At 43.6% G+C, this 13,193-nt stretch overlaps 1 protein-coding gene across 1 annotated transcript; it reads right to left on the bottom strand.

Moving 5' to 3' along the window:
• Positions 1–288: 288 nt before the first annotated feature.
• On the bottom strand, positions 289–12,810 carry LOC108551002 (serine/arginine repetitive matrix protein 2). Its single transcript, XM_017904991.1, has 8 exons — positions 12,403–12,810; positions 11,288–11,610; positions 9,010–9,733; positions 4,552–8,817; positions 3,478–3,834; positions 1,863–2,053; positions 1,497–1,683; positions 289–1,272 (listed from the first exon to the last, which is right to left on the bottom strand). The coding sequence occupies exons 1-8, from the start codon at positions 12,808–12,810 to the stop codon at positions 994–996; spliced, it is 6,735 nt and encodes a 2,244-aa protein (XP_017760480.1). The 3' UTR covers positions 289–993.
• Positions 12,811–13,193: the final 383 nt, after the last annotated feature.

The raw sequence follows: 13,193 nt of genomic DNA on the forward strand, positions 1-13,193 counted from the left end.
TCGTTTATTAAGAAGATTAAGCGCTATAAAAATGTTTCTTTGTTCCGTGTGATGATCTACTTCAATGAAAACTTATAAAATACATCACAATATTTTTAATATTAATCAAAACTCTTTTTACTAATTATTAATTCTTCAACTCTAAACGACTTTTACTAATTACATACGGTTATTATATGAAGGCCATACGTTTCATGGAAATCGATTACAGTGTTACTAATAGCCATATAACGTTTCACTAGTATTATGGTATAAAAAGATACAAATACGTATAAAGTAAGCGTCCAGTGTAGTGTAACTTTTGACAACGGAGCGTTGTAGATTAATAAGTCGTTCGCATTAAATTTATATAGATCTCAATTCTTATTAAACAGATAATTAGTTCATGACTCTTTAACGTATAACATAAAAGAAAGAAATATATTATTATTTCTGGTAATTTCTTTGTCCGCATGTTTCCAAAATAACGGTAACCAAATATTTTAATTCGTTTCGCTACGTACATATATACAGTGTGTAGTGAAAATTCGTTTTATTGCAATATAATACGAAAGTACATTTGTCTCAAATACTCGCAGAAAATTTATAGACTTCGAGTCAGGATGTTAATACAGAATCAATTTTATTTCATGCACGTTTCGGACGAATGATAGTCCCCTGCGAGTTATTTGCATACAACTTTTTCAGAATTCCATAATCAACGCGATGTTCGTATAATACGATATCGATACGAGAACAAGATAGAGACAAGCTGTTTCCCTAAAACTGTGCTCTATTGAAACCATCGATCGGAATTTTATTTTCCAACAGTTCACCATGACTATATATATTCTTCTTATAGTAAAATTTCGTTCATTCGTACATTTCAAATTTTTCTCGCTTTTTCGATTTTTATTCGAAGCCTCCCTTTCGTAAAACAAAGGCACTTTTATCCATATCTTGTCCCTGTTCGATGCGGGCGTAGAAAAGAATCGTTTGGTTCGCCCCAGAGAATTAACGCCTCGGTTTCGGCGCTCGTGAGTGTATCGGCTTATTGTGCAACATGTGCTCGCATTTGGGAATGTGACGCTCGGCGGCGGCCTTATTGAATTTTCTTCCGCAATGGGGACACTGAATGTAATCGCAGTTATCGCTAACCGGCGGCGGTGGCAAATCGCTGAGCTTGCCTCCTGCGGCCAGGTGTGCTTGCACTTGCTTGGCCGAGCGTATGGCGTTAATGAAATCCTCGTGTTTGCGCCGCCAGTTCGACTTCACCTCCGGCTTCTTTGATTTCTGAAACATGCAAAACAGCAACCGTCCCTTCCTTTCAGAGCTATCGATATCCATCAATATCAAGGGTAATCAAAATCAGGGTAACTGTTTAACAATTTTCCACGTATTTGCTAATTTCTTGCAATTTTTTAGGAAGCATTATACAGTCAGAATAAGTTGAAAGTGGAGTTATAGAGGATCGGAAAAGGACAAGGGATGCCAGGATCGGAGTAAGAGCTACTGACCTCAAGCTGTTTTTTAACGAGCCCTTTTTTGAAGAATGGCTCAATATCGGTACCTCTTACACGATATATCATCGCATCGAATTGTTTCCTCTTCTTCTGACCTGTCTTTGCACAAATTTGCTCGTGCAGACTCACACGGTCCTGGGCGAAACGACGACCGCATACTTTGCAAGCAACCAGACTCTCCCTGTAATGATATATTCGAATTGACTTTCGTTCAAAATTCTAGACAGTAAGTATTTGTATTCTATCATCGAAGGAAATGTACAAAAATTTTTAAAAAATAATTATAAATACCTGAAATATCTACAAACAGAGATTATTAAATACCTCAACAGGAAAAGGAGTTACTCTAAAAATTCTTACACCGCTGCTGCTCCTCCGCCGCTTTTGCTACCAGCTGATCCTTTGTACGGCGTAGAACCGGAAATTGGCGTCTTTGCTCTGGAAGCCATTTTGCCTCTGCTACCGGATACCTGACCCTGCACGGAGCTGGCGCTAGAGGTGGACGAAACTGACGAAGGGGGTCGAACAGATTGCGTGGAAGGAATTTGTTTCTAATAGGAATAAATGTCACATGATTAATTCTGGTTAGAAACAAGAAGAATCGGAAATAATAAGAAATTCACCGAATATAAGGCTAGCGTGAAGTACCTGTCAATGTCACTGTTTAATTTTGCTACGGATACCTAGCACTGTAACTAAGAAATTTTTCTCGCCAACGTTTCGACCGATTAGAAACCGGAAAGTGAAGAATCCATGTGCAACGAAACCTGAATTTCCCGGGTAAAATAGTATCAAACGGCAGCAGACATTTTTACATAAACCTCTTTACTTAGATTTCATACACCTAACTTCAATTCGTCCCGGAAAAATTGCGTTCGATGTTCGATTGCAACATGGCGGAATTTATGGGCAGCTTGTGTTCATAGGTAATATAATGGGCGTACAAGTGAAATTGTTCCTTCGTGGATATTACCTGGCACTATCGAGCAATCGAAAGTAAGATGTTATTTTATTCGAATGGAATATTTCCTTCTCTTCCCTTATCAAATATATTTTAATATAAAAATTCTACTGTAATTAAAATATAATTTTAGGTAATATAATGAACGTGCAAGTGAAATTGTTTCTTCGTGGATATCACCTGGCACTATCGAGGAATCGAAAGTAAGATATTATTTTATTCGAATGGAATATTTCCTTCTCTTCCCTTTTCAAATATCTTTTAATATAAAAATTCTACTGTAATTAAAATATAATTTTAGGTAATATAATGAACGTGCAAGTGAAATTGTTTCTTCGTGGATATCACCTGGCACTATCGAGGAATCGAAAGTAAGATATTATTTTATTCGAATGGAATATTTTCTTCTTTTTCCTTCTCAAATATATTTTAATATAAAAATTCTACTATAATTAGAATATAATTTTAATTCCAGGCACAATTGACAACGAGAGTACGAGATAACGAAACGAGATAATTTACTACCGTCGAAGATTCATCAAGAAATATTTTAACACATTCAAGATTAATGATCCAGCATATCTGTACATATATAGGTAAGTCGTTTGTCTCATTCGTGTAGCTGAGGATTTTGCATGTAGGTCACGTACGAAGGCTTGCGTTATCAGTTAGTTCTCTGAGAACAATTAGGAGAATCGTACTCTCTTATTATTTATAGTTATTTCCATCCTAGTATTTCCATTCCAATTTAAATTCTACACTAACAAAATTCTTTTCGCAAAGCAATCAGCCTTCGTTCCGAAAAATTCCTTATCTCAACGACGCGAGGGAACTCCGCAACAGCCAATTACGAAAACTACTACTCTATTCAATTTCCGGATAGGATCTTGGAATAATACTGCAGTCTGGAGCGTGTTGAATTGCAGGCATTTAAAATACCTCGACGTAACGAACATCTTTGTCTGTGCTTTATCGAGTGGCCGTTTCTTATTTATCTGATCAAAGGCTACTCACTTCGGTGGATTGTTTTCGATAGAGCGGTTTCCGCGGAAGTGGCGCATCGTTTTCCTTCGGCGGTTGCTCGTCGAAGTCGATGACAAAAGCGTCGCTTTTCTTCGTCGTAGGCGAGTCGTTATCGTATTTCGTTTCGGCAGTTTGGTCTCGTAAATGCAGACCATTCTCGAGAATAGCGCCATCGACGACATCCGTCGATTTTCTCGTACTCGTGCTCGTCGTCGCCGCTGTCGTCGTCGTCGTCGTCATCGTCGTCGTCGTTGTCGTCTTCCTGTTTCCAATTGGCTCCGTGCCTTTCATAGGCGTTGGCCGTTTCGTCGATTTTGTGTCTTGAGCTTTCAACTCGGTGGACGGACGCTATAATAGAAACGCGTTCATTTGAAACACTCGCGCGTCCAATGATCGACATATTTTCTTACGCTTTAACGAGATCGATGGAAATAATCGTATTTCTCGCTGCCTAGCAAGATTTCCGAATCGGGGCAATGTTTGTAATCGGATCGTATGGTATAAGATATGGCAACGAAATGACTATTATATTTGAGAAAGTACTTACAAAGACGTGTCAACTGGAATTTTGTAAATTAAATTAACTTATCTTTACTTTATCTCACTTTAAACAATTTTATGTGGAAATGAATAAATAGGAGAAAATATTCTACTAGATAATAATTATCCTAACAAATTAGATGCAATTGTTCTCAATCGTCAGAAAGGATCAATTGATACGAATAACAAAGATAAACAATTGTCAAATTCCGTCCAAGTACCGAAAACGAATTTCGCGAAGTTTCACTGCAGAGATAAAACTTCCCTCCGATGAAAATTCTAAAATTCTAACGCGAAGCCACTCTTAAACGATTCTCCTCGATAATTTCGGAGAAAGTACGCTTTACATAAGCCAAGCCCTGTTCTCGAAACTTCAACCCCGCTAAATGAATTTTACCACTATCTTCGACAATTTCCAAGAAAATATACTTTACGTAAGCCGGGGCGTCCTGTGGAAGCTGGAAAAGTGCTATTTCCAGGCTAAAAAGAAAAGGACGATCCTTTACACACACAATCCTTGCTTACCCTAGCCACCGTGTCCGGACTTTTCGACGGCGACGCTGGGACGTTCCTTCTCGCACGGCTGCTCGTTTCCGTCGCCTTCGTCGTCTCTGGGCTCGGACTTTTCGCCACCCTGGAGAAACGCATCGCGCACTTTACAGACGAACGGGCCGTATTCCCTAAAGCGTCCTTCCTCGCATCAACGTTCCCCGACCGCCTCGGCAAAGATATCTCTTTTCTATTTCCAGCACGATCATCGATATTTATTCGTCGAGGCTCCGATCGTGCCGACGCCGCTTCCGTCACTTCCGCCGCGCTAGAACCTCTCCGCGCGTTGCGCGCGATCACCGACTTCCTCGACGTGCCCGTTGCTTTACGATCCCAACTTTCCCCCACGATCGACTTACGAATATCCTCGATCGATCTCAGCTGCTTCACGGACAGGCAACGATCCGCACCTGTTGACGTGTCGTCCATTTTCCCTTTCTCTATGACGTCGATAGACACCTCGTCATCAATTCCGGATTCGAAACGCCTCGACGCGTTATTCCCCGGTTCTCCAGTCTGCTTTTCATCCGACATCGTGGTACCGAGTCTACACCTCGATCTCCAACTCTCAGTCTCGGTCTCCTCGCCGGAATCAGCGTCCTTGAAGAGCATCCCCCTGCAAGCCGGCGATTTCGATCTCACGACGATCCGAGCAATCTCTATCGAGTCCCTGGCTTTAGCGAATTTCTTCTCGCAACGTGTCAACTTTCCGACCACTCTTCCCTCGGCAGATGGCGCGCGCGGCGCGGTCGCAGCTTTCCTCGAAGGCGTCTTCGATGGTTTGCTCCCGTGGCCTCGGGAAAGATTTACATCCGGTCGATCGAGTGCTTTCAAGGAAATCGTCTTTGTATCATCCCCGGAGCCCTCGGTTTTACCCGATTCCGTTTGTCTTTTCCACGTTATCGATTCCTCGCCTCGGTCCAGGCTGCCATGCACCGACTCCGAGCCGGCTTCCGTTCCGATGGAATCGAAGCGTCTCAGAGCGGATTCCACCGAGTCCGTTCTTTCGTAATTCCTGCCAGATGATGTTCCTTCTTTTATAGAAACCTCGCCGGATCCTGATTCCCTGATCTCGATCATGGTCGACGACGTGGAACTGCTCCTCGTGATTTCAATCTGCTCCTGTTTAACCACACCGGAGGTTACCTCGGTGGCCATTTTGCGCTGCGTTCTAGCCTCTGCCAAGTTGGATCCTGTCATGGCTCGACGAACTAGTTCCATCGATTTCGGAATGTTTGCAGGCGAAGGTGGTCTGCGTTTCTTCGTTTCGTTCGAGACGGTTCCTTTTAGGCTAGCTTTTCTCGCTCTTGGCAGAGGACTCGTCGAGTGGTCTCGAGTTTTCGAAATCTTGACAGTGACAGCGCTTCCGGTGTCCGCGATATTCGCCTTCGTTCGTTTCGAGGCACGAATGGCCGACTGATCGACGGTACTTCGCGTAAGCTTGGAAATATCGCGTCTTTCTTTGCTGGACTTACCGACGATCGTTCCTCTAGAGCTCATCTTCCTCGAACCAGTTCCTCCTCTGCATCTCGAGATATTTTCTACACTCTTTTCCCTCGCTACATCCTCTGCTCGACGTTTTGAGCCACGAACGACAGCTTCCTTTCCAGAGCAAAGTCTGCTCGACGAGTTTCTAGCTGCATGTCTCGGACTAATCCGCTCCTCTTCGTCTGAATCGCAAGCTCCTCCATCCGTCCGATCCTCCAGCGATCGCTCGAAAACGCTCGACTCGAACAGCGATCCTCTCTGCTTGACTGGTCCGTGCACGGAATACGTGAACAGTTTCTCGACGCTCGATTTCTCACCGCCTGCCGATGTCTTATTGCTCGATCTCGAGTAAGTGCCCCGGGACTGCTCCTGTTTTATGTATCGATCGGGCATCGTGATTTCTTCAATCCCCGTGTCCACCTCCGCGCAACTTTTCCCACTCGGTTCCGTGACAGCAAGTTCGCCAGCAGCAGGCGACCCAGCTCTTTCGTCAACTTTTCTATCCACCTCGTCTCTCGATCGCTCAGCCAGTTTCCACTCGTCCGATATTCCATCCGTGTCCATAGACTTGCCAGAGATAGTCAGAGATCCTTTAGCCTGCCTTTCCGGGGCACAGTCGACCTGATTCCTGTCACTCTGACACCTCATGGCGTCACGGATCAGCTTCGTCGAACGCAGCACGTTGCCAGAGCCTCTACGGTTCGAGGTAATGGCACTTTTGACAGTGGACTGGCTGTCAGGACTCTTGGATAGCCTAATCTTGAGACCATTAGTTGGACTTCTTGACTTTGGTGATGCTTTTTGAGTAATAGATCTTGAATTCTTGAGTGGTTCCTTCGCGATGGCTTTGCTGCTAGACTGCTCATTGATTGACCGTTCTTTGACTGTCATAGTTGATTTCTCGCTTCCGTAACTGAAGAATTCCGGGGTTCCTTCCCTACTGTCTGCCAATTTGCGTGATCTTGGCGATGACTCGCGACTGCTCCCCCTGTCAATGCTCGATCTGTCAGTTTTCGTGTCTCGTTCGTGGTAAGATCGTGATCTGTCAGTTGGACTCGGCGTTCTCATGTCTTTTAGCGACAGCGGGGATGAGCTACGGGTCGGATGATGCTTCTTGACAGGTTTCGAGCGAACGTGATTTCCCGTATCGAGGTTTCTCAGGGCTTTTTCGCATTGCTCGGAGAAAAATCGCGATACGGAACTCCGGATGAAGTGTCTCGAACTTGCGTCGTTGCTCTCTACAGTCGATGTCTCCCATGGTTCCGTAATCGCGTTAGAAAAGCTGGATACAGGACCCTGTTCCCTTCTGTTGGGTTTCACAGACTGTGTTTTCGATTTCGAGATCGTTTCTGGTGTCACCATCATGATGGTAGCGGACCTGTCAGCCGAATACGAAGGGAAGAACTGCGGACTGGTGTTGGATTTTCTGAAGGATTTCGCGAAATCTGGTGATCTCGATTTGGCAGTAGACAGGGCGGGAACTTGGTGCTTCCCAGAAGTAGAATGAATTTTTGAACTGTCACTGCGTTTCTTCATACTTTTCTGCACGAAACTTGGAGATTTAGAGGTGTCTCTGCTGTCAAAGCTCATCGTGGTGGCTGACTTCGTACCCTCGCAGAGGAATCGAGGACTGGAGCTACGTTCCCTCGTCAGACGTTCGAAGACATTGGTCGATTTGCTCATCGTAGACTTGGATTCCCGTTGAGTTTCAGGTTTCGCGTAACTTCCCACGTCGTATTCTAGACTCTCAGGAGAGGAAGATTTGACAGTCTCTATGTGTCTATTCACTGTATCGTTCACAGAGTCCTTTAGTGTTTGCTCTATGATATTTTTCCTGTTTCTGGGTTCGATTTTTAATACAGAACTCGCCGTGTTCTTCATATAATCAGGCGACGTCGAGTGACTTCTCGAGTCTATTATATAAGTGTTTTCTGACTTTTCGGATCCTTCGCAAAGGAATTTAGGGGTACTACTACGTGGTTTCCGGGCCTTGGAGAAATCGGGGGAGAATTTCTCACCGGTTTCTGAATCAATCGCATACGTGGTAGCTGATTTTTCGGATTCCTTGCAGAAGAATTTTGGACTCTCGCTTCTACGTTTAAAATCTGTTATATGTTTCGAATTCTGACGGGTTAATCTCTGTGGGGTCTTCGAATCGATCGCGTATTTTGGACTCTCGCTTCGTCGTTTGACATCTTTCACAATCTTCGAAACTTCTCGAGTTGACTTGTCCAACTCTGATTCGATCTTAGAATCAATCGCATACGTGGTAGCTGATTTCTCAGATTCCTTGAAGAAGAATTTTGGACTCTCGCTTCTACGTTTAAAATCTGTTATGTCCTTCGAATCGATCGCGTATTTTGGACTCTCGCTTCGTCGTTTGACATCTTTCACAGTCTTCGAAACTTCTCGAGTTGACTTGTCCAACTCTGATTCGATCTTCGAATCAATCGCATACGTGGTAGCTGATTTTTCGGATTCCTTGTAGAAGAATTTTGGACTCTCGCTTCTACGTTTAAAATCTGTTATATGTTTCGAATTCTGACGGGTTAATCTCTGTGGGGTCTTCGAATCGATCGCGTATTTTGGACTCTCGCTTCGTCGTTTGACATCTTTCACAATCTTCGAAACTTCTCGAGTTGACTTGTCCAACTCTGATTCGATCTTGGAATCAATCGCATACGTGGTAGCTGATTTCTCAGATTCCTTGCAGAAGAATTTTGGACTCTCGCTTCTACGTTTAAAATCTGTTATGTCCTTCGAATCGATCGCGTATTTTGGACTCTCGCTTCGTCGTTTGACATCTTTCACAGTTTTCGAAACTTCTCGAGTTGACTTGTCCAACTCTGATTCGATCTTCGAATCAATCGCATACGTGGTAGCTGATTTCTCAGATTCCTTGCAAAAGAATTTTGGACTCTCGCTTCTACGTTTAAAATCTGTTATATCCTTGGAATTCTGACGGGTTAATCTCTGTGGAGTCTTCGAATCAGTCGCGTATATAGTACCTGATTCTTCAGGCCTCTCGCTGAAAAATTTCGGACTCTTACTTCGTCGTCTAACGTCCTTCCTATCATTCGAAATTTCTCGAGTCGATGTCTTTGCAGTCTTCGAATCAATCTTTCGAGTGGTAGTCGATTTTCCAGACTCTTCAGTAAACGATTTTGGACTATCGCTTCGTCTTTTGACATCTGTCAAAGCTTCGGAAGACAATCTTCTATCAGTCCTGGAATCAACTGCATACGTAGTAGCAGACTTCTCAGACTCCTTGCAAAAGAATCTGTTACTTCTTCCTGTCTCATCTCTAACCGAGTCAGGCGAAAATTTTCCCGCAGTCTTCGGATCAACTGCATGTATAGACTTTTCAGACTCTCCGCGAGAAAGCTTCGGACTTTCACTGCGTCGTGTTCTTCCTCTTAACTCGTTCGATAATTTCGTCCGAGTTTTGGAATCGGTAGCATAAGTCGTGGCAGACTTCTCCGACTCCTTGCAGAAGAACCGTGGAGAACCGTCCGTTCGACTCGCGCTCCTCTCAGAGTCCGATATCGCTTGCACAGTCTCAGAGGCAACAGTCCCTGCTCTTGGTCTGCTACTTCCTGGACTTTTGTCTCCTTTCCTCGATCCTCTGTCGGAAACCTCACGGGTCCTGGTCTTGGCCACTCTGTCCTGGCTACGAATACAATCGATATAACATTTTCTCCTTGCCTCGCGCGTTACAAGCTTCGGAAATCCTTCTTACCCCTCCTCTCTCATACGCAACTCGCTAATTTCGCTGGTTATCTCGTGTTAATCCTGCTGCGCGATTGAGGTTAGCCAACACAAAGAGATAGCAGGCGGGAAATGAGTCGGGAAGACACGGTTTCGCGTGATCCCTCGCAGCAGAACAAAGCTAGGATCAGCTTATCTCTCCTTCCAGCTGTCCATCTCGACTGAACTAATCGACGCTTTGTTAGGAGAATCGGTTACGCAGGAAAGCTCGACGAGAAGCCACGAAGAACGTCGAATATCGTGGATGTTCGATCCATTGGAAAGAGGCATGAATGGTACGTGGCTATGATATCGCATGATTAATAGTATTACGGGACTTTTTGCTTTCTTTATCCACGTTCCCCGCCGATGGCTTCATGCTCGGCGAGTGGGGCTAGTTATGCCGATGATCGAGCGTTTAATGTCCTTCGGCTGATTATCCTTTCGCCCGGTAGCTTTAATGTTAGGCGGACATATAAATTAGAGCGGGCATCTTCCTTCTTGTGACAAACCGGAGACGCTGCGCCTCTACCTTGCCGGAAACGCGTCATTTAGTTGCTCTTTCAAGGGTGATCACGTCCAGGGAGCATTGTTAGGCTACTACGGTTGCGTGGGTTTAAACGAGTCGAGCCTAGTCAGCGATCGCAATTATGCAACGAGAAATTAATCGGCGAGGGGTCGTGGAGGGACGGAGGACGAAAGCAGCGACGGATTGTTAGCAACTGATTGCCAATTAGCGGCCGGAGAATACGCATTTGACAAGGTTCCAAGTCGATTATCGGGAAACATCATCTACTTGCGCTTTCAGGCACTTAGATGCTCCCTTGTGTATGATTTTTCCACAATTTTCTACACGCGTGGAGGACGATAGTTGCGCAAACGAGTAACTGGCTTTCAACGAGATCCGCTTGGAATAATTTAATGATCGTTCTTTTTTGGCGCGAACGAGAGCGGTGTATGTGAAGAAAGTTGGGCGTGGGAACCTGTTAGATGTTACTTTGAAATTTATAATTGAAGTAGATTGCGTGGAATGGTGGTGAAAATAACGCGTTAAAAGTCAGGATGGTGGTTATTTAGGTGAAAGGTTCTGCGAAATTTTAATCGAGAATAAAATTACGATTTTAATGACTTTCTGAAAGGAGGGCTTGACCAGTTAAACGCGGCAAAGAGAATTAAAATTTATTCACGGGGCCAAAGGGAAATAATAAATAATATTTATCGAGTTATGAAATATTGATGTGGAAATGAAGAAGAATTATAGCGATTTCAATTACTAGTCAATTTAAATTTAACTCTGTCAGTCGTGCCTCGAGGATTTAATACGAGTTATGGTTGATCGTTCAATTAAGAAAATACGTCGCTCTCGTTCTAGTTGGACGTCGAATGAGAAGCTCGGCGAGTTCGAGCTTCGACACGTGTATCATTTGTGCAACGATTTACGGTATTTTGTCTCGGTGCTCGTTTTATCTGCACGTACCTGCAACTAGACTTTGCCGGAAATATCGGGTCGGATCGTTTCTTCGAGGCGATAGTTGTGTTCTTCGTAACGCTGTTACCACGCTTCGCGTTCGCGTTTTTAAAGCGTTCCAGCCTGGCCTCCGCTTGAGATAACTTCTTGGTAACACTTTGTTTTGGAAGCTTGTCAGGAACATCCACCATGAAGTCCTCCGGGAATTCCTCGCTCTCCAGGTCGTTTTTAACACGGTGCTTCAACGTCTCGTCGTACTCCATCAGATGAAGCTTCGCCATCATGCGGTTCCTTTCTATCATGTCGTCGTCCAACACTTCTTCGATGTGTGTCTGTCAGAATGCAATTGAAACATTGCAATAAAAATTGCGTTAAATAAATTTTTCCTTCCATTTTAGTGAAATTACATAAATTTTGGGAAAAGCAAAAATACAAATTTCCATTATTCTTAGGATATAATGATGAATTATCGAATAATATAGTAAAGAAAGAAAAATGGTGGAAATTATTAATGTCTTCTATTCAAAGTTCTCTATTTATTTACGTTGTTCCAATTTTCTAAAATCGAATAAAACAAATATAAATTAAAAAAATTAGTATCGCCAGGCATTTGTGACCACCATGGCGCCACAGAGGAGACAAACGTTGGTCGCTGATGACCACTATGGCAGTCAACGCGTTAACTCTTTGGGGCACGGTAGAATTAAAAGTACCCCACTTTTTTAATATACCGTAATGCACGGTGTGACATTTTTGGTCCCACCTCGAAATATTGCAATAGCTGCACACGTATAGATTTATATTTCATCGCAGCAAAATTTATTGCTGGTTTTACGTGAAAAATTGTAAAAGAAAGTTAACTTTTATAAAAATTAGTTCTACACCAATTTCGTTCCACTTAAAACGCAATAAAATTTGTCTGCACCACGGGAATATTTTATAATCCGAAATCCTGTGCCGCAAAGAGTTAAGAAGGATATGTTAATTCGAATATATAAATATCGCAAAAATCGTATATCCTTTCGAGGTATTTTTGCACGGTGCCCACTTGCGCGCTGTAATGGGACAGCGGGGGGAGCTACCGCATAAAAATTCACTCGCGAAAAATCGCAATGGCGCGTTACCTCGTCTGGATGGTTCCCATTCGCATATCGCGCGACGTGGTTCTCGTTCCCGAACTCGTCGTCCTCTTGCTGGCGCGCAGAGGGCCCGAACGATTCTCGAGTGATTTCCTCGTGATACGAGACGACCGGTTTGCCACCGTTCAAATTGCTGTTCACGTCAGCCCGGGCTACCCGCTTCACAGTCACGGACTGTCGGTTCACCGTCAAATTTCCGTTCTTCTGCACGCCGTTTCCGTTCGACTGCTTCCGCGGTTTGTTCTCCAGCGGCTCCAGTGGGTAGCTCCTGTCTATGCCCTTCACGGTCGTTTGCCGTCTTTCGTCGAACATCTGCCTCACCTTAGCATCGGGAAAACGGATAATCGATGAACTTTTATACGCCGGGTATAATCCTGCATCTGCTCTCCCCATGAACCGTGCTTCGAGTTAAATGGGAAGAGGAACGAAGAAAAACGAAGGAAGACGTTTCGTTGAATAATTGGATTTCGTTAAATAATTGTCCGTGCCAGACAAGATTGCATAGGTCAGTGCAAATAATTAATTAGTCACGAAGCTGTCGATATTGCAAAGAAACTTATTACCCTGATAATTTCCCTATATCTTCTTATAATAATTGAAAAATGTAAAAGAACTGACTCCCTTTTTAATTTCTTTTTAATTTTATTTTTATTTTTATTTATTTTTAACTCGACGAATTTTTGGCCAAAGAAGGGTACGGGTAAGGAGATGAACAATTTTCTGCTATAAAGCCGATGATATTTTTTCAACAGTAAATATGAAATCGTATAATAATT

This window comes from Eufriesea mexicana, unplaced genomic scaffold, assembly GCF_001483705.2.
Source record: "Eufriesea mexicana isolate 0111107269 unplaced genomic scaffold, ASM148370v2 scaffold3550, whole genome shotgun sequence".
Lineage (NCBI taxonomy): Eukaryota > Metazoa > Arthropoda > Insecta > Hymenoptera > Apidae > Eufriesea > Eufriesea mexicana.

What these genes read in the sequence shown, in the direction of transcription:
- LOC108551002 (XM_017904991.1), bottom strand. Translation starts at nt 12,810, where the DNA reads ATGGGGAGAGCAGATGCAGGATTATACCCGGCGTATAAAAGTTCATCG. An exon ending in ATCGAAAACAATCCACCGAA is followed by an intron (nt 2,054 to 3,477) that starts GTGAGTAGCCTT and finishes TATTCCTATTAG; the next exon opens with AAACAAATTCCTTCCACGCA. An exon ending in TCGTTAAAAAACAGCTTGAG is followed by an intron (nt 1,273 to 1,496) that starts GTCAGTAGCTCT and finishes TGCATGTTTCAG; the next exon opens with AAATCAAAGAAGCCGGAGGT.